This window comes from Anabrus simplex, chromosome 1, assembly GCF_040414725.1.
Source record: "Anabrus simplex isolate iqAnaSimp1 chromosome 1, ASM4041472v1, whole genome shotgun sequence".
NCBI lineage: Eukaryota > Metazoa > Arthropoda > Insecta > Orthoptera > Tettigoniidae > Anabrus > Anabrus simplex.
In genome coordinates, this window is record NC_090265.1 from 639142175 (window position 1) to 639166191 (window position 24017).

Here is a 24017-nt window from a genome sequence, read left to right on the forward strand (position 1 = left end):
CAAAACTGGTTTGTGAGACTATCGGCTATAACGGAGTCGTTATAACCAATCACGACTGTATAATATTATTAAGAAAATGAGCGAAGGAGTGATTTTCTTCCCCATAAACTACTAGTTTTATTTTCCAGACTGCAGTCGTTCAGTACGCATATGAAAACAGAAGAGCTTTCGTACACACAGAGATTCTCATCTTCTCAGACAGTCAAGAAGCTCTTATGCCTTTACTGGCTCCCAGATTGACGCCTAGGCTGATAGAAGAATGGCTCAGTTCATTGTCGTCCTTGGAGAGCACAATGATGTAAATCTGCTCGGGGTCCCGGGTCACAGAAGCGTGGAGGGAAATCAAAGAGCTGATGAACTTGGCTGATAATCATCAGCGGTATGTTTACTGGAACCGTAACCAGCTCTTGGAATACCGAATTGCTTTAACAGAGAAGTGATCAAGATGATGGACGAGCACCTCAAAAGGCGGAAATCAACCACAGGTATGAAACTTGGCAAACCATTTATTAAAGAATCATACAAGTAAACAATTGTAACGCTATACGAGTGCAGAAGAATTCTCAGGTCACGCACCTGTGAAGACTGCAAACGAAGGAAATATAAACTGCACACATGCGGGTCTATCCATCTGCTGTATCTACATGATGGTTGGAAACTACGTGAACCGGGTATATGAGTGTTAGAGGTCTGGTTATGCAGATTTAGCAACACTGCCGCTGAAAACCCATTTGAATTCGCCCGCGAAGCGATCTAATTGGCTAACTTGAGCAGCTGATAAAATGGCAGTGGCGCCAGATATCGAATTATATTTTTCAGATTATTTATTAATATGACCAACCCTCTAACGTTCATATACTTGATTCATGTTGTTTCCGAAAACTCTGTACAAATGTTTTCACTCCCCACCCTGAAGGGGTGGAGTGGTCCACCTAAAGGGTAACCCCCTCTCTCTGACTAGCGTGTAAAGTGGTACACTATATTTAGGAACATAATGATCCAAGGAATTAAACACATACTTATTACTGGGACTGTATACTTTAGTTAAGAACACAGAAATAATGGACTGGTGATAATTCCATTCAGGGTAGTGCAATAAGCCTGTAGTATTTTGGGAGCAGTACTGACGGGCCTAGTTACCCTTAAAAGAAAATTTTAAAACTGGTTTAATTCCAGGTTAAAATAAGAAGATCGATCTGTAGTCGTTTGTATTGTGAGGTCGCTATAGCTATACGTACGACTCATCATGGCTCTCCCTCTAAGCCGTTAAGTATTTTAGTAATAGTCTTGTCCATGGTTGTAGTTGTACTGGTGTACGGGGGCTGGAGATGTTGTAGGGGGCTGAGGGGGACGGTAGCCGGGAGGTGGTGGAGAGTTGTGTACTGTAGCTTGGAAGCCATTCTTGGAATCTGCTGTGTAGGTGACGGTCCTTATGCTGCCATCAGGCTCCACTACACTGTATTCACCCTTCACCACGTCGCCATCGCGGGTCTCCTTGTGGTTCTGGTTGTTCCCCGTGTGTGGATCCTCCACGCCGTAAGCGAAGGTGTAGTCTGGCTTAGCCTGGAACATTAGAGCATACAATAGAATAACTATGGACATCTTGTATTTTGCAACGAGTTCTCCAACCGTTAGATATAATTTTGTTCATAACTATACAAACCATGAAGCAGGAGTAGTCATCTGATAATCTCGAGAAACATTTACATAATACAGGGTCAGTGTTTTATCTATGACGGGGATTGTCACTCACCCAGTCGCCTGCGCTGCGAGCTTGTCTCCCGCCAAGCATTTTGCCGTAATGCGCTTCTCGGCGCCACAAGTTCCCCTCCTTTGCAGTTTGCTGAGAGCTTTATTAGCGTAAGGTTCATTTTAGTCAATTGTTCACGTATTTAGTGCTCAGTGTGTTGTTCCAATGCCATTTTCATTACGAAAGCATGTGTGTATACATAATACCTTCATAAAGTACAGGAAATCTTGTGTGAAAACACTCTCAATGCCTGGCGGGCGCTGGCCGCGTTATCGCAAGTGCTCGGCTCGCAGCGCAGTCGACCGGGCGAGTGATAATTCCCGTCATAGATAAAACAATGTCGCTGTACTCGAGAAATGATTGACATTTTGTACCAGGTGTAACAAAATTCAGGGTAATTAAACTTCTACGGATGACAGAAGAGAAGTTTTATTAAATAATTATTGGTCGGAAATTGATAACTGAATACTTTTTGACATTAATGAAAATGAAAGTATTACACTACAATTTAACTGTATTCTTTTACAAAAACTGTTCTAAAATGGGGCCTCCTGCTGCAACACGAGCTCTGCAACGACGTGCCATGCATGTCGTGTAAACGCTCAAAGACCTCGGACTTGTGCTGAGCAGTGTTTCTCAACCGAGAGTACGCGGAGTGGACTGAAGGGTACAATTCTTTTGCTTATGACTTATGATATTGCTAATAATATTTACTATTAATTAATTAATTAATTATTGAGCCTCAGCAACAGACAGCAGGCATTTTAATTTGAAGCCATCTAGACTGCCTGCCCGCCAGTTTCTTCGTTCTGTTTTACTTCACCAGATGGCAAAGTGAACCGGATCTCTCTTGGTCGAACTATGGCTGAATGTTTAATTATATTTTTTCGGGTGAACCAAATGTATCGCCAGAGATCAGTTATCAATCCCATGCCGATATCGTACAATGATGATGATGATGATGATGATGATGATGAGGTGCCATCAAGTCGACGTTGACTCCTGGAGACTGCATGGATGGACTGCCTCCAGATGTTTCGGTCCTCAACCGTATACTTCAGATCTTTCAGTGACATGCTAATGTTGGATTTGATGGAGTCGATCCATCTCAAACCCTCGACTCAGAGACCCCTCCACCTTTCCAAACATATTCTCCAATGAATCAGTGCGTTTCATAATGTGTCCAAAATATGACAGCTGTAATATCGTACTGAATGCCACAAGAGACAAATCTGGGTTGGTCTTTTGAATGACCCGTGCAGTTGTCTTGGCTGTCCAAGGGATACGCAGTATCCTTCTCAAACACCAGACCTTACATTCATAAATATGCTTACTATCTCGCTTCCATCTTTCACAACCATATTTAGCTATGGTGAAGACTAATGCCTTAACCATTCTGACTTTAGTATGCAAAGATACATCTGAATACTTGAAGGTGTAATAACAATAATGTTATTGTTTTTACGTTCCACCAACTAGTTTTGAAGGTTTTCGAAACCGCCGAGGTGCCGAAATTTTGTCCCGCAGATTTTTTACGTGCCAGTATATCTACTTGCACAAGGCTGACGTATTTGAGCACCTTGAAATACTACGGGACTGAGCCAGGATCGAACCTACCAAGTTGGGGTCAAAAGGCCAGCGCCTCAACCGTCTGAGCCGCTCAGCCCGGCGCTTGAAGATCTTATCCCAGACCTTTGAATGCTGCTTTTCCAAGTGCAAGTTTTCGGTGAATTTCTGGACTGCTTGAGCCACTTCTACTGGTGGTTGATCCCAAGGAAACTATTCATCTCTTTGATTAACTCATTATATATCATAATGTTGTCATGATATTAGTCTTGTTGATACGATGCGGAGTGTCTAGTGGACTTCCACCCTTCAAAGATCAGACTACTTCTGCCGGGTTTGAGCCCATGATTTTCGGATCCGAAGGCCGACACACTATCTCTGATCCACACTGATCTTAGAAACACCGGTAATACAAAGTAATTTTCGAGTGAGTTTTCGGCATTATTTAATCTTACATTATTAGCTCTCTGTGGAAATGAAATGGCATCTCAGAGTTCTGCGAACGTGTACCGGTATTCCATCACGCGCTTCCCTCACGGATTTCTAACAGACAAGAGTAGCCTTCTACACACAGTCGCAGTGTACACTATCGATACAGCGAACAACTCACTAGTCGCGAGGCGCATGATGTGGTCGAAGTACAATGTCTTAATTGTTTAAGAATCTCAAGCATTTTAGGAAAGTAAATGAAATAATTGTTCCATTTTGTCATTCCTGATACTCCTAGGGTTTTGTCCTAGAACAGGGATGGCAAACATTTACCCACTAGCGTGTCAATTAAGGTCTTGTTGGTTACATTTTATTGTCTAGTGTGCCATCAGTTATTTTCCTTCAAAATCATCATGAAACTCCTCATTTGACCGAGGTATTACATTGCATTACATATAAATCCTTTCGACTGAATGTTTCATGATTTTATTTTGCAAAAAACACTGATAATTACATTTTTAAGAGGTAAATTTTTAAAGAATAAGGTATATTTCAGCTTTAACCTGATAACATTTGTAAAGAAAAAATGTCCATAGAGTTAATTGACCTATTTAAAACATATTGCCAGCGGCCGTAGCCGTGTCGAAACACCTTGATCCCGTGAGATCTCCGAAGTTAAGCAACATTGGACGTGGTCAAGATTTGGATGGGTTACCACGCGCTGTTGGTGGGGACTAAGGGAATGGAGGAGCGGAAAGGAACTGGCCACCCTACCGTACGCAAACTCCGGCGCAGGCACACCTCTGCGGAGGTTCGGACCTACCTTAGGGCAGAATACACCCTTACCTTTCTAACATACTAAAGACATTAAAATATGTTGTACTCGTGCCACTGAAGTCATGTTCGTTTGTCACCTAGTGGCACGCGTGTCATACGTTCACCATCCCTGTCCTAGATACACGCTTTCAGAAAGTATTGTACTTCGACCCCTTTATGGGCTACTTAAGTTTCTGCGCTACATTTTCTTCATCCCCCGGCAGACGATTGCCAAATCGATGGTTGCTAAGGTGTCAAGTCTATACGGTCTGACACCGTAATTAACCGGTTCGAGTCCTGTCGGTGGAAAACATTATCATCAGAATGTTGGCCAGGAGGGTAACCAAAAGCCTCGATTCAATTCCAAACCTTTCCACAGTGTTGGTATGGAGTGAGAACGTATGCCACTGTTGAAAGTGATTCGTCCGTCGGATGGTGACGTTAAGCATTGAGCAAACACCGGGTTTCACCCTCTTCCTACCTCAATATCGTCCTGAATCCACACGCGCAGGTCGCCTGCACCCGGCCAGCCAAGCATGTCCTAGAATACTCCCGGTACTAAAATCTATATTACCAAAGTAGTTAGGCCGTGCGGTTAGGGGCGTGCAGCTGTGAGCTTGCATTCGAGAGATAATGGGTTTGAATCCTGCTGTCGGCAACCCTGAAGATGGTTTTCCGTGGTTTCCCATTTCTACACCAGGCAAATACTGGGGCTGTACCTTAATAAAAGCCAAGGCCGCTGCTCTCCCACTCCTAGAACTTTCCTATCCCATCGTTGCCATAAGATCTATCTGTGTCGGTGCGACGTAAAGCAACTTGTAAAAAAACTAAATAAGAGTCCCAAATTACTTACAAACAGTAGGGTGGCTCTGTCGGGTTGAATTTGAATGCCCTAGTTCACATGCCCACATGTACCAATTTTACGAATTAATTTTCTCGTCTTTTGCTATATACAAAGGTTTCAAACGAAGTAGACAATGATTTCCAACGCTCAGAGTGCGGGTATAAGAGCAAACTCCACATTCGCACTTGGTTTTACTGCCCCTACCAGTGACCTCTGAAGAAAGTATTCCATTAGTATAGTTCAGTTTGGATTGTAATTAGCCTCGTGTCGGTACATTTACCGACACGTTAAATAGCTTCTGCAGGACAAAATTCTTCTACCTCAGAGTATCCGGAAACAGTAAGAGCACTTAGTGGGACGCAAAACCAATATTATTTCATTTTTGGAACAACCTTTAATGTAACTGTAATGTTCCCTATTTTTCTTTGCAGGAAATTCATCTCACCTGTCCAGGACTCCATTTCTACAATAAACAGATCATCAAATCCACTTAGGTGAGTAAAATACCATGCTTCATTCAAATGAGTATTCTTATTCTTTTCTTCTCCTGCTTGCTCTGCCTTTGCCGCTTTCAAAATATTCATCCACACTTCGATTCTGGGTCTTCCTTTTCCAGTTCCTTCTACGCATGTGTTTTTCGTTGTTTTCTCCTTCATCTATAGCTTTCTGCCCTCAGAGCCATGCAGGAAGCAAAATAAAGCCATGTGGGATACGTAAATTTGAGAACAAATTGTTATAGTCACTTTAACCCAAAGTGGCGTAGAAGATAGGGCATAACAAAATAGCTTCTCTTGAATCTCACTTATGGCAATGAGGGCAATATATTGTTCCGGTATCTCACTGTTGTATAAAAGCTGCGAGATTATTTGAAGTATTAAATTCAATGATATTGACAGTTCAGATGTCTAAGCCGGAGTTTAAAAAACTGTTCAAGTATGGAGTAAATATTCTCCACAGTCTCGAAGTACCTTAGATTGGCTCTTCCACAGTTCTCTTTTTTTCTTCCTTTTTTTTACCTTCCGGATTCTGTAGTGTGAACTTTCACATAGATCCCGATCCTGCATCCTAAATATGTCCTAGCCATCCCCAGTCTTAATTTGATAAATGTTGCAATATTTAATTTTTGATATTAGATAATATTCTTAGTTTGACCGTGCTCTTCACAAAAATCCCAAGGACATTTATATGTTGTATTGTATGGCGTCTAGTTCTCGCTGCCATGTGTTAGTACAGACCTTATCCAGGATTTGTAAAAAAACTCATTTTTACAATCTTCGCAGATATCGTGTTAGTACAGAATCTTTGTTTTTTTCACGCCACGCTGTCCTCCGAAGTGAATTCCCATGGCTGAAAGCTCAGTGCCTTGGCCTCCGTCTTCGGGGCCCCGGGTTCGATTCCCGGTCATGTTGAGATATTTTTATCATAAACTGTTAAATTCTCTTGGCTCAGAAATTGTTGATCCCCTTGGCTCGGGAACTGAGTGTTTGTGATGTCCCCAACATTTCTGCAACCCATACACCACACATAACACTATCCTCCACCACATATAACACTATTCTCCACCACACTTATACGCAGTTTCGCGTTCTCGGAACTCTCTGCGGAAAGTCTGACTTATAAGGGCTACACCAGGCTAGTAGTAGCCACAAAATGATGATGATGATGATGATGATGATGATAATAATAATAATAATAATAATATTATTAATAATAATATTTGATGTGGAAATATCGTGGAACAGAGAGGTGTAAGAAGGTACCGGGGCGAATGGGTCGACAGGGAAATGACCAGAGCGTAAGTTAAAGCACTAAACTTTTAAATTTCATTTCTCTCCTTTTCATTTTTTGATTTAAAAATGTGATGTGGATAAATAACAGTTAAATAGAATAATAAATGAGCTCGCCAGCTCTGCTGACAACAGCTGACTATAAGTCCAAAAAATCAGGTAACGTGCAGAAAATTATCGACATAGTAATTTACAGGGGATAAGCAATATAGCTCTAAGCAGGTACACTGTTATAAGAGCATGTTTGCTCCACTAATTTACATCCTAGGAGACCGAGCTCCAAAAGTTACTACAGTCCAGCCTCTCAGAGGCACAAGCTTCTTACAAAATTGTGCCTGATAAACTTCAAATACTGTGTTTACAGTCACTTCTGCTCAAGAGTCTTTTACACAATTGTCTCTCAATAATTATAATTTGAACGGGGGCAATCTCTGCCCATACTAAATGGCCTTAATGTACAAATAAAAGGTTTAACACGATCGGCCATGAACAAAGGCTAGGAGGCGAAACACTTGCACGCCCTTTAGAAATACTTTTAAAACCCTAAATGGGCTTATGGTCCGAAGTTGCAGAGGTTAACCCTATACTAGAGAGGGGTGCCTAAACGAGAAATATTAAATGCCGAAAGTGTGTTACGAATTTAGAGTTTTAGAAAATTTTAGTCATCTCATCCCAAGTTGAATCGGAATCAACAGAGGGTGATCACTCATTGTTCCCTTGATTTATATGTTTTCCAGCAGGGATTTGAACGGAGTCCTCAGACTTGCAGAAAATCTACATTTAAACGATGACTTTACATTTAAGAAAGGAAGTTTTAAACCTTCCCCTCAAGCTATCTGCCTGGAGCTATCACATGTTAAGAAATTTCTGCCATTACCTTGAGTTGTTCGGCCTTCCGAACGCCGGCCTGCAGCCCCTGCCTCCTAATCACGCCGCACTCACTAGACCGGAGTGATGAAGATGACAATACGGCCCAGCTTTTATAGCATTTCCGAGGGGAACTTTCCAGAACTCTTTTCAGACTGTCTGTACACACCCCCAATTTTAACTGGCTAGAGAAATATACATAAAATTCCTGATTGGTTAATAACTAAGGAAGAAGAAAGCCATAGGAGTGTTGGCAACTTTCAACATAAACAAAACAATCTTCACAAACTTGAGGTTTACCACCTTCAAAAAATTGAAATTCCCTTAAGAATTAATTGCCCTTAATCCGCCAGAGGGGGCACTTAGGCCGATGGTAGAGACATCCAATGGTTGAAGGCCCAATTATCTCGTGTTATATTAGCTCAAAATTCATAGCACAGATGGCATTCCAGAAGGCGCGCAGTCCAACGGGACGGAGAAGGTGTACCCCCGGTATAATAATAATAATAATAATAATAATAATAATTTTTACGAGGGATTGTCGAAAATCTTCGAAAGACACTTGTGAAGGGTCCGCACTCCACAAGTGTGTAGGATTCTTACACACTAAAAACCACACACCCTTTTCCCACGATGTGTTTCATCACCCCGGAACTGCTCTCGCATTACTTCAGGGTGATATCGTGCTTTGTCTTTCAGACTTCTTCTTTCTTCATTTCTCCTTTACGAACGTTCGTATGCTTCCAAATCCTTCGTCTGACGAAGGACATCCTCCACATACACTGCCGCGCGATCCCAGGATTCCTAGTTTCGCAGCATCGCAGAAATAATATTATCTGTTGTCAATTCTCCTAGTTCAGTTTCCACGCATCTTCTCTGAATCGTCCAATGGCCGCACACAAAAAAAGTGTGAAATACGTCGTCGATGTCATCACAGTATATGCATAATAATAATAATAATAATAATAATAATAATAATAATAATAATAATAATAATAATAATAATAATAATAATCCGCCTCTGTGGTGTAGTGGTTAGTGTCATTAACTGCCACCCCCGGAACCCCGGGTTCAATTCCCGGCTCTGTCACGAAATTTGAAAAGTGGTACGAGGACTAGAACAGGGTCCACTCAGCCTCAGGAGGTCAGCTGAGCAGAAGGGGCTTCGATTCCCACCTCAGTCTTCTTCGAAGTGGTTTTCCGTGGTTTCCCACTTCTTCAGGCGAATGCCGGGATGGGACCTAACTTAAGGCCACGACCTCTTCCTTGTCTACCACTTCCGATCTTTCCACCCCCCACAAGGCCCCTGTTCAGCATAGCAGTTGAGGCCGGCTCAGACATCTTTATTTGCACATCGTGTTTCATTCGTCTTCAGTATTACTTCACGTAACTGTGTTATTCTTACCAAGCCGACAACCAACGAATTTGTAGACTGCGGCGCAAATAGTTTAAATGCAAAAAATGAAGTCCACAGCCTGTTTCCAGTCATCTGGCTGCGAGGATAGGAAATGTGCCGGCTGCCGAAGCCTGTCGCACTCCTCTGGGGCAATGATAAATGAATGACAAATGAAATGAAAATAATGGTGATGTTGCTGGAATGAAAGATGAAGGGGTTAACCGGAGTACCCAGAGAAAAACATGTCCTGCCTCCACTTTGTCCAGCACAAATCTCACATGGAGTGACCGGGATTTGAATCACGGTATCCAGCGGTGAGAGGCTGGCTCGCTGCCGCCTGAGCCACGGAGGCTTTAAATTCAAAAAAATAAAACTATATATTTCCGTTGTGAAAGTTTTGTTCTGTGTATATCATTGTATTTGATTTGATTTTATTCTAGTTAAAGTATGCTTTCTTCGTACGGATTTATTAGCAAGAATTAAACTGGTTAATGACGCAAAACGAAATGTGAATTATAAACTCACTAAACATGCATCCTAAACCCATGTACACGATAATAAAGAGATAGAAACACGGAATATATTGCGATGACAATAATAGTCGTATGGTCTCAGCTACCATACGCCGACATTTTAATTTAACGCCATCTGGCTGTCTGCTCGTCAATTTCGACGTTCCGTTTTACACTAGGCCTGCTAGATGGCAGAGTAAACCGAATCTCTCTTCGGCGCCTGTGACTGAATTTTAATTGTTCTTGTCGGCTAAACACCAAATGTGTTACCAGAGATCTTTTACATGCGGACATCCTACGACATGGAATGTCCAATATACTTTATTCCGCCTTTCAAAATTCATACTGCATCCGCTGGGTTTGAACCCGCTATCTTATGTTCCGGAGGCCTACACTCTACCACTGATCCACAGAGGGAGGTACAATGATAATGAAAATGACTGATAATAATAATAATACTAATAATAATAATAATAATAATAATAATAATAATAATAATAATAATAATAATAATAATTTATAATAATATAATAATATAATCAGAGACCTTGACAATGTCATAATATATTATTATTATTATTATTATTATTATTATTATTATTATTAGATATTGATTGAAATATGGCATTCGTAGGAGAAGTCAGTTGATATATATTAATTTGGCATGATTGAACTCGCTGTATGTTACACCGTGACTGTGTGTTCGTTTTTAGTAAGCTTTGTTTCAGTGGCAAGTGGTAGACCTGGGTGGTCACCCATCCGGGTACTGACCATGCCCAATGTTGCTTAACTGCAGGAGTAGTGGTATGAGCATCAGTGGGCCATGCCGCTGGTTTTACACATGAACATTATGAGTTCTCGTATGCCGACTATTACTGGCACTATAAATTTTGAAAAAACTTACAGCATGTATTTTGCAGCTTTGTGGGCGTCCCGCCTCGGCGTCCTCTTGGTTTCCAGTGCTTCAGTTATGGTGATTTTGAGTTATTGTTTAGTGGGTTTAGCGGAAGGTAATTGTGGTTTTTGTGCTTCTCGTAACCTGCTACTTACGCGTGAAATGAGTGGCCCATTCATCAGTGAAGGCGACCGCAGCCAAAAACACAAAGTTGAATTTTCTCTAAAACAGTTATGAAGAAAATGCATATGTTTCTTGTAGGAAACTAAATTTCAAGGTCACATGGTGCACTTTATTTTACATTTACTCGTTTTTATTGATGAAGGGCAAAAATTGCTCAAATATGGGACATACCACTGCAAAAATGCCCCACTAGTCCGAGATGGTGGAATATATCAAAATCAATAGTATCCCTTGCGCAACTCGGGATTTCAAGCTGTATCCTTCTCAAATTTTAGCTCAATCGGTCTAGTAATTTTTGAGACTACCCAGAACGAACGAAGAGACAAACAAACAAGCGGACGAGCACCATCTTTTTTTTAGTAATAATACAATGAAATCTCCATCCAACTATTACCAATACAACGATAATCACCTTTATTATGACCAAATATTCGTGTCTTGACATTAATTCAATGTAATAGTACATTATGCAACAAGCCTATAAAGGCAACAGTTAAGACACGGGTATATTTATAAAACGAACGAAGCTAGTTTTATAACTTCCATACGCGTGTCTTAATTACCATTATAGGCGAGTTGCATACGACTGTTTATGCTCGACGATAATTATAACTCTATTTCTTAAATTTTCGTAAATTTCTGTCGAGATGTCGCTTGACAGTTGAGTTTAGTGAACAGAGCGCAGAGCGCATGCGCTGGGTTATTGCTTTTCCGTGAGTGACTCAGAGACCTTGACAATGTCATGTTTTCAAAGCTTTGATAGGAGGTTATCATAACCTAGCTTTATTTTTAATCAATCAATCAATCAATACTGATCTGCATTTAGGGCAGTCGCCCAGGTGGCAGATTCCCTATCTGTTGTTTTCGTAGCCTTTTCTTAAATGATTTCAATGACATTGGAAATTTATTGAACATCTCCCTCGGTAAGTAATTCCAATCCTTAACTCCCCTTCCTATAAATGAATATTTGCCCCAATTTGTCCTCTTGTATTCCAACTTTATATTGTGATCTTTCCTACTTTTAAAGACTCCACTCAAACTTATTCGTCTACTAATGTCGTTCCACGCCATTTCTCCGCTGACAGCTCGGAACATACCACTCAGTCGAGCAGCTCGTCTCCTTTCTTCCAGTTCTTCCCAGCCCAAACTTTGCAACATTTTTGTAAAGTTACTCTTTTGTCGGAAATCACTCAGAACAAATCGAGCTGCTTTTCTTTGGATTTTTTCCAGTTTTTGAATCAAGTAATCTTGGAGAGGGTCCCATACACTGGAACCATACTCTAGTTGGGGTCTTACCCTCATAACCATGTGCAGAGATCTGTACCCTTTATTTACAATCCCATTTATGTGATTACCCCAATGAAGATCTTTTCTTATATTAACACCCAGACACTTGCAATGATCCCCAAAAGGAACTTTCACCCCATCAACGCAGTAATTAAAACTCAGAGGACTTTTCCTATTTGTGAAACTCACAACCTGACTTTTAACCTCGTTTATCATCATACCATTGCCTGCTGTCCATCTCACAACATTATCGAGGTCATTTTGCAGTTGCTCACAATCTTGTAACTTATTCATTACCCTATAGAGAATAACATCATCCGCAAAAAGCCTTACCTCTTGTATTACAAGCATTACACGGAGTTAAAGCCAACCTGGCAGAATACGCCATTGAACGCAAAGCATTTAAGATGATGATAAAAGAAAAGAAACAATCATACATTGAGAATAAGGTCAGAAAATTAGGAGAAATAGCAAAAGAAAGACCATTCCAAGCCCAAACCCTACGGAAACCGCGATTCCCTCATAACATAACAATGGATTCATGGAAGACCCATTTCTCTGGTGACTTAAATAGAGAAGGTAGTACGCATGCAACAGAGAAGAAAATAGTCACTAAACAAGATCAGACATTCCAGGATTTCACTAAAGAGGAAGTGGACAAGGGCGCCCATACCCGGGAACAAGGTGCGGCCGCGGCCCCCCTCTAGCTCTCAGGGAAAGGCAAAACTCTAGTGTAGTCACGTGTTTTCCTTTCAAGAAAATGACTTAAAAGTCAGTTTTACGTAAAAGCGGTAGTACCGTCCCCCACCAACAGGCAGGGGATACCGTAGGTTATTCTACCGCAGAGTAGAAATCGCCATTTATCTTCCAAAATATTAAAATTACTACGTACCCCCAGGTCTGGGCCCCCCTCTAGAAACTGTCATATGGGCGCCCATGGAAGTGGAAACAACAATAAAACACCTAGCATCTAATAAAGCAGCGGGCCCCGATGGAATATACAATGAACATATAAAGACCTCAATGGGATTCTTTATTGGAGTATGGACCTCACTATTCAATAAATGGATTGAGATACGGGATATACCTCAAATATGGAGAGAATCTACAGTAAAAATCCTATACAAAGGCAAAGGTAATACAAGCGCACCAGACTCATATTGAGGCATAGCTCTGGAGAGCAATATATTCAAAGTTTTCACCAGACTCCTCACACAACTTTTGACAAAAGAAGTAGATGAAAAGATTCCGGACAACCAGTTCGGCTTTCGTCGAGGAAGATCGACTCTGCATGCAAAACAGAATCTACTGGATAGTATCGACACGTTAAGACACCCAAAACAAAAATTCTTCGCAATCTTCATTGTTTACAAGACGTTTGATTTCCTAAACAGGCAGAAATTAATCAACAAACTAGAAGCAATCTTGGGAGAAAATAACAGGTTAGTCACCATAATAAACAACATCCTCACAGTAAACACAATAACTATAGTACTATACAAACAAATGGAGTCCTACAAGGAGACCCAATAAGCCCAATACTATTCAACGTGGCAACACCAGATATTGTGGAGATGGTCATAGCTGACAATGTACCAGCAGTAATATACATGTACCGGGCGAGTTGGCCGTGCGTGTAGAGGCGCGCGGCTGTGAGCTTGCATCCGGGAGATAGTAGGTTCGAATCCCACTATCGGCAGCCCTGAAAATGGTTTTCCGTGGTTTCCCATTTTCATACCAGGCAAATGCTGGGGCTGTACCTTAATTAAGGCCACGGCCGCTTCCTTCCAACTCCTAGGCCTTTCCTATCCCATCGTCGCCATAAGACCTATCTGTGTCGGTGCGACGTAAAGCCCCTAGCAAAAAAAAATATATATACATGTATGCAGATTACATGGTCATCGGCTCCAGTAACAAAGAAGAACTACAAAAATATTTTGACAGACTACAAAACTGGGCTAAGCAAAATGACTCCACTATAAACAGAAGCAAAACCATGCAAATGATTTTCAGAAAGGGAGGCAAAATAGCCAAAAAAGGATATCATACAATATGGCAAAGATGAACTCACGGTAGTCAATCACTATAACTACCTACGAATACGACTACAGTCAACAAGAACATCGTTCAAAATACATGTAAAAGAGAAAGCGATAGCAGCAATCAGAGCCTTTCAGGACATCTCACACGCAGAAGTATTAGACCTCAAGACGACATTATTTCTTTTCAGTACTAAGATAACGCCCATAATTACATACGGGATTCAATTAATATGGAATAATCTAACAACTACAGACCTGGCAGTCATAGAAAGAGTGAAAGCAAGCTTCGTCAAACGCACTCTGGGCGTGTCAAAATTCACACAATCGAGGCTGGTATATGAACTTGCAAAGGAGTCTTTCTATATAGAGGATATCAAAATCAAACTAGGACTTCCATACACGATTGTATCAGAGAAACATATAAAAGAGCGGTATGAAAAGAGATTAAGTTTTTGGGAAGATTTTTACAGCACCGAAGCCATGATGAACAGAGCTTGGACAATGGCAAAGTATGAGCTCAGGCATATGGCGGTCAATGGTCTCCATCATAAAATATGCGTGATCAAGTCATTCCATACGCCAGGTGATAAGTGTAAATGTGAACTTTGCAATAAAACATATACAAGGTATCATCTACTCAGTTGTGCAAACAGAGTGAATAGAGTACAGCAAGGAGAACTAACTATTTAAATATGCACAAATGTGCGCATTCCGTTTCATTCATTCATTTTTTCTGGCATATAATATTTATATTTCGGCATCGTCGAGCATAAAATTCATATCGGTTTAACGACACTCTCCACAACGATAAGTCTCTTACGATTGCTTTTTCAGACACCACTGACGTACTTTTGTCCCGGTAATACGATAATACGAACCATGAAGGAGTCAGGAAAGCATGTCGCTTTCATTGAAAGACCAGAAATCTGAAGGAGCCATCGTTATTTCCGACGGTAGCTATTGCTTCTTGTAAGCACTCACGAATTTTCGTTAGAGTTTTGGTCATGTTCCGGAGAATAATTTGGTGATTCTCCGTGCAGTAAAATCTTTGCACTTTTCCCTGTCTGTAAAAAAAAAGTATGAAGCACTGTCATTTCCGGTGTTTGCAGAAGTGGTTGAATTGCAGTTCTTTGCTAATGTGAAGACAAAGTTTGATCAAACAGAACAAAAATGAGTTAACATGGTAAATAACAGTGCACCGTTCACTGTTGCCAACTGAACATGAAGTAAGCTATTCTAGTTTTAATCTTAGTGCATTCTTGGGTTTTGTGCTCTCAAGTCTCGTTTGATCAGAATTAAATGCTATGAATTGTGAGGCAATTAATGTAGTTCAATTATAGGAAGTCGAAATGAGATTAATTACGGTGAAAACCTTGATATAAGGATAACTCCCTCTAGAAAAATATGTTTCTCTGGTCAGCCCGGTATCGTTGTATCCATATTTCATACATACATACATACATTATCATTATAGACTGTTATGCCTTTCAGCGTTCAGTCTGCAAGCCTCTGTGAATTTACTAAACGCCGCCACAATCCTCGATTTGCAACTAGTGTTGTGGCCTCATTTAGTTCTATACCTCTTATCTTTAAATCGTTAGAAACCGAGTCTAGCCATCGTCGTCTTGGTCTCCCTCTACTTCTCTTACCCTCCATAGCAGAGTCATTATTCTCCTAGGTAACCTATCCTCCTCCATTCGCCTCACATGACCCCACCACCGAAGCCGGTTTATGCGTACAGCTTCATCCATCGAGTTCATTCCTAAATTAGCCTTTATCTCCTCATTCCGAGCACCCTCCTGCCATTGTTCCCACCTGTTTGTACCAGCAATCATTCTCGCTACTTTCATGTATGTTACTTCTAACTTATGAATAAGATATCCTGAGTCCACCCAGCTTTCGCTCCCGTAAAGCAAAGTTGGTCTGAAAACAGACTGATGTAAAGATAGTTTCGTCTGGGAGCTGACTTCCTTCTTACAGAATACTGTTGATCGCAGCTGCGAGCTCACTGCATTAGCTTTACGACACCTTGATTCAATCTCACTTACTATATTACCATCCTGGGAGAACACACAACCTAAATACTTGAAATTATCGACCTGTTCTAGCTTTGTATCACCAATCTGACATTCAGTTCTGTTGAATTTCTTACCTACTGACATCAATTTAGTCTTCGAGAGGCTAATTTTCATACCATACTCATTGCACCTATTTTCAAGTTCCACGACATTAGACTGTAGGCTTTCGGCACAATCTGCCATTAAGACCAAGTCGTCAGCATAGGCCAGACTGCTTACTACATTTCCACCTAACTGAATCCCTCCCTGCCATTTTATACCTTTCAGCAGATGATCCATATAAACTACAAACAGCAAAGGTGAAAGATTACAGCCTTGTCTAACCCCTGTAAGTACCCTGAACCAAGAACTCATTCGACCATCAATTCTCACCGAAGCCCAATTGTCAACATAAATGCCTTTGATTGCTTTTAATAATCTGCCTTTAATTCCATAGTCCCCCAGTATGGCGAACATCTTTTCCCTCGGTACCCTGTCATATGTTTTCTCTAGATCTACGAAACATAAACACAACCGCCTATTCCTCTCGTAACATTTTTCAATTACCTGGCGCATACTGAAAATCTGATCCTGACAGCCTCTCTGTGGTCTGAAACCACACTGGTTTTCATCCAGCTTACTCTCAACGACTGATCGCACCCTCCCTTCCAGGATGCCAGTGAATACTTTGCCTGGTATACTAATCAGTGAGATACCTCGATAGTTGTTGCAATCCTTCCTGTTCCCTTGCTTATAGATAGGTGCGATTACTGCTTTTGCCCAATCTGAAGGTACCTTACCAACACTCCATGCTAATTTTACTACTCTATGAAGCCATTTCATCCCTGCCTTCCTACTATACTTCACCATCTCAGGTCAAATTTCATCTATTCCTGCTGCCTTATGACAATGGAGTTTATTTACCATCCTTTCCACTTCCTCAAGCATAATTTCACCAACATCATTTTCCTCCTCCCCATGAGCTTGGCTGTTTGCAACACCACCAGGATGATTTCCTTTTACATTGAGAAGATGTTCAAAATATTCCCTCCACCTCTCCAGTGATTCCCTGGGATCTATTATGAGTTCACCTGAATTACTCAAAACACTGTTCATTTCCTTTTTCCCTCCCTTCCTAAGATTCTTTATTACTGTCCAGAAAGGTTTCCCTGCTGCTTGACCTAGCCTTTCCAGGTTGTTACCAAAATCTTCCCATGACTTCTTTTTGGATTCAACAACTATTTGTTTCGCTCTGTTTCTTTCATCTACATACAACTCCATGTCTGCCTCGGCCCTTGTTTGGAGCCATTTCTGATAAGCCTTCTTTTTACGTTTACAAGCTGCTCTCACTTCATCATTCCACCAAGATGTTCGCCTATTCCCATCTTTACACACAGTTGTTCCTAGGCATTCCCTTGCTGTTTCTACTACAGCATCCCTGTATGTCATCCATTCACTTTCTACATCTTGAACCTGCTTACTGTCTACTGTTCGAAACTTCTCACTAATCATATCCATGTACTTCTGTCTAATTTCCTCGTCCTGGAGATTTTCTACCCTTATTCGTTTGCAGACAGATTTCACTTTCTCTACCTTAGGCCTAGAGATACTTAGTTCACTACAGATCAGATAGTGGTCTGTATCATCGAAAAATCCCCGGAAAACTCGTACATTCCTAACAGATTTCCTGAATTCGAAGTCTGTTAAGATATAGTCTATTATGGATCTGGTACCCCTAGCCTCCCATGTGTAGCGGTGAATAGCCTTATGCTTGAAGAATGTATTCGTAACAGCTAAACCCATACTAGCACAGAAGTCCAGCAAACGCTTCCCATTCCCATTAGTTTCCATATCTTCCCCACATTTACCAATCACCCTTTCGTATCCTTCAGTTCTATTCCCAACTCTCGCATTGAAATCGCCCATTAGCACTATTCTATCCTTGCTGTTGACCCTGACCACGATGTCACTCAATGCTACATAAAACTTGTCAACTTCATCCTTATCTGCACTCTCACATGGTGAATACACGGACACATATTTATTTACTTTTATTATAATTATTTAATTTTGTAGTTATCCGCTAAATAGTCAAAATAAGTACAGTTCAAGCTCCAGGCTCTCTTTAGATACATAATTTGCAACTACACTGCCTGACAGAGAAGAACTGAAACGCCTAGGAGAAATGGTCAGGATATCAATGAACTTCGTACATGTGCACATCATCGGCGGTTATGTGAATGATTAGAGTTACAATTATCCGTGAGATGTAGAACGGCCACCGCAGTGCATTAGTGTTGTTCGTGTTTATTGTTGTTACCCGGTCTGGTAATGTATATAAGGGGCGTGAACAGCGTCAGATGTTCAGTAATCATCGTGAAAGACACGGAGATGCCGCATCCTCGTGCGAGACGGCGTTATCAGTACCTGATAGAGTTCGAAAGGGGCCTCATTATGCGTCTCTATTTGGCCGGCTAATCGAATAGCGCAGTATCCAGATGTGTGGGGCATTCGGTGGCCTGATAGTGGACTGCATGGTAACGTGAGGGCAGGCATATTCGTCAAGGTTCCAGTCAACCCCATCTGACCACAAGGGAGGACTCCGCAATGTGCAGTGAGCATATCATAGCCTCTTCAATCTGCGCCTGCCATCCGAGAACAAGCAATGGATTCCCCGCAACATTCTGTGTCATCCCGGACCATTGATCGGAGAATAGCAGCAGCCGGACTAGGGAATTACCGTAGGCTGTTGTTAAAACCACTACACAAACGGCTGGATTTGGATGGGTGCTGTGACCGGAAAGCATGGACTGCTGATGAATAGCTGTTCTGCACTACGCGGAATGACCATCGTCTGCGAGCATGGCGGCGACCTGGAGAGAGGTCCCATTCTTCCAATGTTTTCGAGAGGCACAGCGGTGTTACTCCTAATGTCATGATTAGGGCCCGGATTCATATCCACTAAAAACTCAAAAAATATGCATGCACATATGCACTAAAATGTTGAAAATATGCATGAAAATATGCAGTATAACTAAAACAAAATACACTTACCAAACGCATTATTTAATTCTATTCAGTGTTAAATTGATAAATGTGTTTCATTCCTTGCAAAATTATGCATGGCATTATGTTATTAAGACTCTTTCAATGTTTTCAGGGGTCAGTGACTTTCTGTTGTCGGACAGAATTCATTTAAACGCTGAAAATGATAACGTCGACGGACGTAATTGGGTGATACTTGTTCTCTGGCGCCGACTGCTTCTGACAAAGACTGCCTGATTCCACTTATGTAGTTGCTTAGGGATTAAATGTCAGAAAGAAGGACATAGGTGTTGTGAAAAGTGTTATTATCCGTCTGCGAAACTGAAAACACTTCCCTTGAACAGAGAAGGCTTCTCGTGTTGCCGAGGGATGTACAACAAATGCAGAGACCATTAGATTTTTCATTTCAATCAGAAATCTTAGATAATTGATCACACGTAAGAGAAAAATATACCGATATATGCACTAACGTTCAAATATGTATTTGCATATGCGCATATGCATTTAAAAAATCCGGGCCCTACTCATGATGTGAGGAGCCACCGGATGTGACTTCAGGCCACGGCTAGTAGTGATTGTCAGAACTCTCAGCACAACGGTGCCTCACGGACATCCTGCGTCCTCATTAATTTTTGTTACCGTACCTCTCGTGCGAGAGTATCGCGGTGCCATTTTTCAACAGGACAATGATCGTCCACAGACGGCATGTCTCTCTGTGAACCTATGCGTGATACTGAGGTACCCCTGCGGCCAGCAAGGACCCCAGATCTGTCCCCGATAGAACTTGTGTGGGACCAGTTCGGACTTCAGTGACCGTATCCAGAATATCAAGGACCTCTTGCAACAGTTGTGGGCCAGCTTGCCTCAGGAGAGGTTACAATGGCTTTAAGGGGCCCATAGACGTGCAATATTATTACGCAAAATGGATTGTACAATATATTGATAGCTGCCCACAGACGTACAATATTATTGCACAACAAGCGGGTTTGTGCAATAATAGAATCGTGTGGAGATAATATTGTTGGTTGTGCAATATATTGTGCAAAGCGGTCACAGACGTGCAATATGCGTGACAATATATAGTCAGTCCATGCCGGTGTTTTGTTTGGTGAACACTCTTTTCTGTACCAGGAAACCGCTTCACTTCCTTCCGGAAGTTTGTACGCAGAGAACTGATTTTTTAAATACCTTCTTGCTTGTCGCAGTTCGGATATTTTTCGCGATATTTCTCAACAAGTTCCTCGATCTGTTCACCTTTTTAACGCGATTACTGTAATCTTTGCTTTTAACGTCCCATAGAACCGGAAGGCCATGCTACACTCCGATAAGCTCCAAAATAAACTTGTTCACCTCCTATCTTAGAAGTGAAGCTTCCACGGTGTGAGGAATTATTTAATTTAATTTCCGGGTTGAACCGTGTTGTACTGTACGTGATGTGCAGACAAGTACAACACGGTTCAACCCGGAAATTAAATTAAATAATTTTTCACCTCCTGTTTGTCTGCCATCACGATACGTTTTCCCCCACTTGTTGATAACAATTGGCGGCAGGGCGGGATATTGCACAATATTGCCAATACATGACACAGTATTTTGCAATTTGCGCAATATATTTCAAACTTTTTGATTTCGTACAATATATTGCACAACTCTTCAATATTAAATACACACTATCAATTATATTGCACAAACCTCGATATTGCGCAATAATATTGCACGTCTATGGGCCCCTTTATGACTCCCTTCTCAACCGAATCAGTGCACGCATCCAGGCCAGAGGGAGTGCAACACCATACTGAGAAGTGGGCTCTTACGGCCAAGTCCTTTGTAAATTTGACTCGATTTTGTAATCACTGAAATAACATCACATACCCTCTCAACACGTGAAGTTTCATTTCGCTTCGTCCTCCCCTTCCTGGGCTTCAATTTTTTTGTCAGGCAGTGTACGTTGCTCGCTAATTTATGCATTCCGGAGCTTTCGTTATTTATCAAATACAATTTCCTTACCACATAGTCAACTTTGGTGCCTCCGTAGTGATGTATAGGAGCTTGAGGAGCTTGTGGAGCTGCCTGGTGAGGATTGTAGTTATGATAGTGGTGAGGAGGGTGGGTTGGCAGTGGTGGGTGTGTTGGTGGGTGACTGTTCTGTACGGAGATCTCTTTGACGGCCCCCGACACTGGTCCAGAGAAGCTACTGAAGTAGTAACCTCCAGGATGATGCTGGTGCTGTCCCCAGGTTGTGGCTGACAGCATTACCAGGGCAACCATCTGAAACAATTACATTCAATCTTTAGAACTGCATGTAGTCTACTCCATTCTCTCCTGTGTTCACTTAACATCGTTTACAATGTTGTATTTATGATTCAGATGTCTGTGATGACATTTTTATCCCGGTTCCTTTTTACAGACTGAAACCAGTTTCTAGTTTTAGTGAACACGATGATACAATGCATATTTTACTATATTTTAACATGGTCATACTTGACCAAAAATGGTATGAATATGTAATATTGGTCGCATTATTGGAGTTACATCCGTTGTCCAAGTATTTCCTTCTTTATGGCTATGACGTCAAGTGATCTTGTTTGTGTTTGGTTATTTTGTATTTTCCATTCCTTCGAAATACGTTGCGGTTAAGACCCATATTCACCATCGTCGGTTACTGTTATTTTAGATTTCCGCATTCGGATAATATCATTATCTCGGATAACGCTCGCTTCTGTATTCACCGCAGCATTTATTATTATTATTATTATTATTATTATTATTATTATTATTATTTGCTTTACGTCGCACTGACACAGATATGCCTTATGGCGACGATGGGACAGGAAAGCGTTGGGAGTGAGAAGGAAGCGGCCGTGGCCTTAATTAAGGTGCAACTCCGGCATTTGCCTGGTGTGAAAATGGGAAACCACGGAAAACCATCTTAAGGCTGCCGACAGTGGGATCGAACCCCACTATCTCCCGAATACTGGATACTGGCCGCACTTAAGCGACTACAGCTATCAAGCTCGGTCCACAGCATTTACAATCTTGATTTACCAAAATTAAGTTTTCGTTTCAATCTGAATTTGAACCTCAATTTTTTTCGTATTGACGCTCGGAAAACAAAATTACTACGTGTTGCCGAAATGCAAACAAGTTTTTAATTGAAATACTTTCAGTGTTTGCAAATAATTTACGATAAATTATGTCTACTGTTGACCAGAAACTAAGAAAAAAGTCTAATATGACGTTCCAAGTGAAGAATTTGTATTTGAATTTGGTAGCAAAAAGTGCTAGTATTACAGTAACATCATAGAGAATAAAGCAAGAAATTATAGCCTACACATTGTATATTTTACTCAAAAACTAAGGCAATATTCGTTAGTTCATCATCCAGTCGTGTATTATACAAGATAGGTATAAGCTATAATATTGTGAAATCATCCAACCGTGTACCATACAAGATGGGTATAAGCTATAATATTGTGAAATCATCCAATCGTGTCCCATACAAGATAGGTATAAACTATAATCGTTGAAATCATCCAGTCGTGTACCATACGAGATAGGTATAAGCTATAATCGTGAAATCATCTTAGGCCTATCAATGTGTTGGGAATTCCAGCTCATGCGATCATTGACAGTGTCGAAGCTTTAGATAACCTAAAACGTGTTTCAAAACAGTGTCATGGTAGCCCTCAAAGTATTTAGCGCGTTCTTTTTATCCACCTAGGTCCTAGGACGTATTATTGCACAATATTGGTTATACTCCCCGTCGCTGTAATTTTCTCTGTCAGTTAATTATTCCAGCCGTCTACGAGCTGCCATCTAGAAAAGTTATTAAATTTCCTATTTTACTGGCTAACCTTTCTCCAGTAAAATTTTAAATCGAGATCATATCCATTATCTGAGATAATGTCCGTCTCTGTGGCTAAATGGTTAGCGTGCTGGCCTTTGGTCACAGGGGTTCCGGGTTCGATTACCGGCAGGGTCGGCAAATGTGTCGTCTTCATCATTTCATCCTCATGACGCGCAGGTCACCTACGGGCGTCGAATCAAGAGACCTGCAGCTGGCGAGCCGAACATGTCCTCGGACACTCCCGGCACCAAAAGCCATACGCCATTTCATTTCATTTCATCTGAGATACTGCTGTTGGTGAATACAAATTTAAGTGTTATCTCAGATTTCTTAGCTTTAAACCAAGATAAAAGCTTTTACTCGCGTTGGGGAATACGGGCCTAAGTGAAGGTATTATGTTTCGCGAATAGTAACTTCTCAAATTAGAAAGGACAGCAGGATACTAGGAATGTAGCCAATATGCTGCTGGTCTGATCTAAGCAAATTTTGGACAATTTAATCTCTCTTGCGTCAAGTTTTATTTTATTTTATTATTTTTTTCTTTGGTGATAAGTACACTAGTACAGGTATCACTCTGGTGTCTTTAGCTCATAGAAATTAGAGCTGTGGACTTATTTTTGGAGAGTTATACGTAGCTGATTTAGACGTAATTCACATTTGTACGTAACATAAAGGTTGAATTGTACGTAAGGGT

General features: G+C 41.1%; 1 protein-coding gene across 1 annotated transcript in view; it reads right to left on the bottom strand.

The window, feature by feature from the left end:
* Nucleotides 1–24017, bottom strand: part of LOC136884466 (uncharacterized) — a 63117-nt gene that overhangs the window by 17797 nt on the left and 21303 nt on the right. Inside the window, exons 2-3 of the mRNA XM_068229563.1 lie at nucleotides 21484–21744; nucleotides 1318–1563 (exon numbers count right to left, since the gene is read on the bottom strand). Of these exons, the coding sequence (XP_068085664.1) occupies nucleotides 1318–1563; nucleotides 21484–21744 (507 nt within the window). The remainder of the gene's footprint in view (nucleotides 1–1317; nucleotides 1564–21483; nucleotides 21745–24017) is intronic.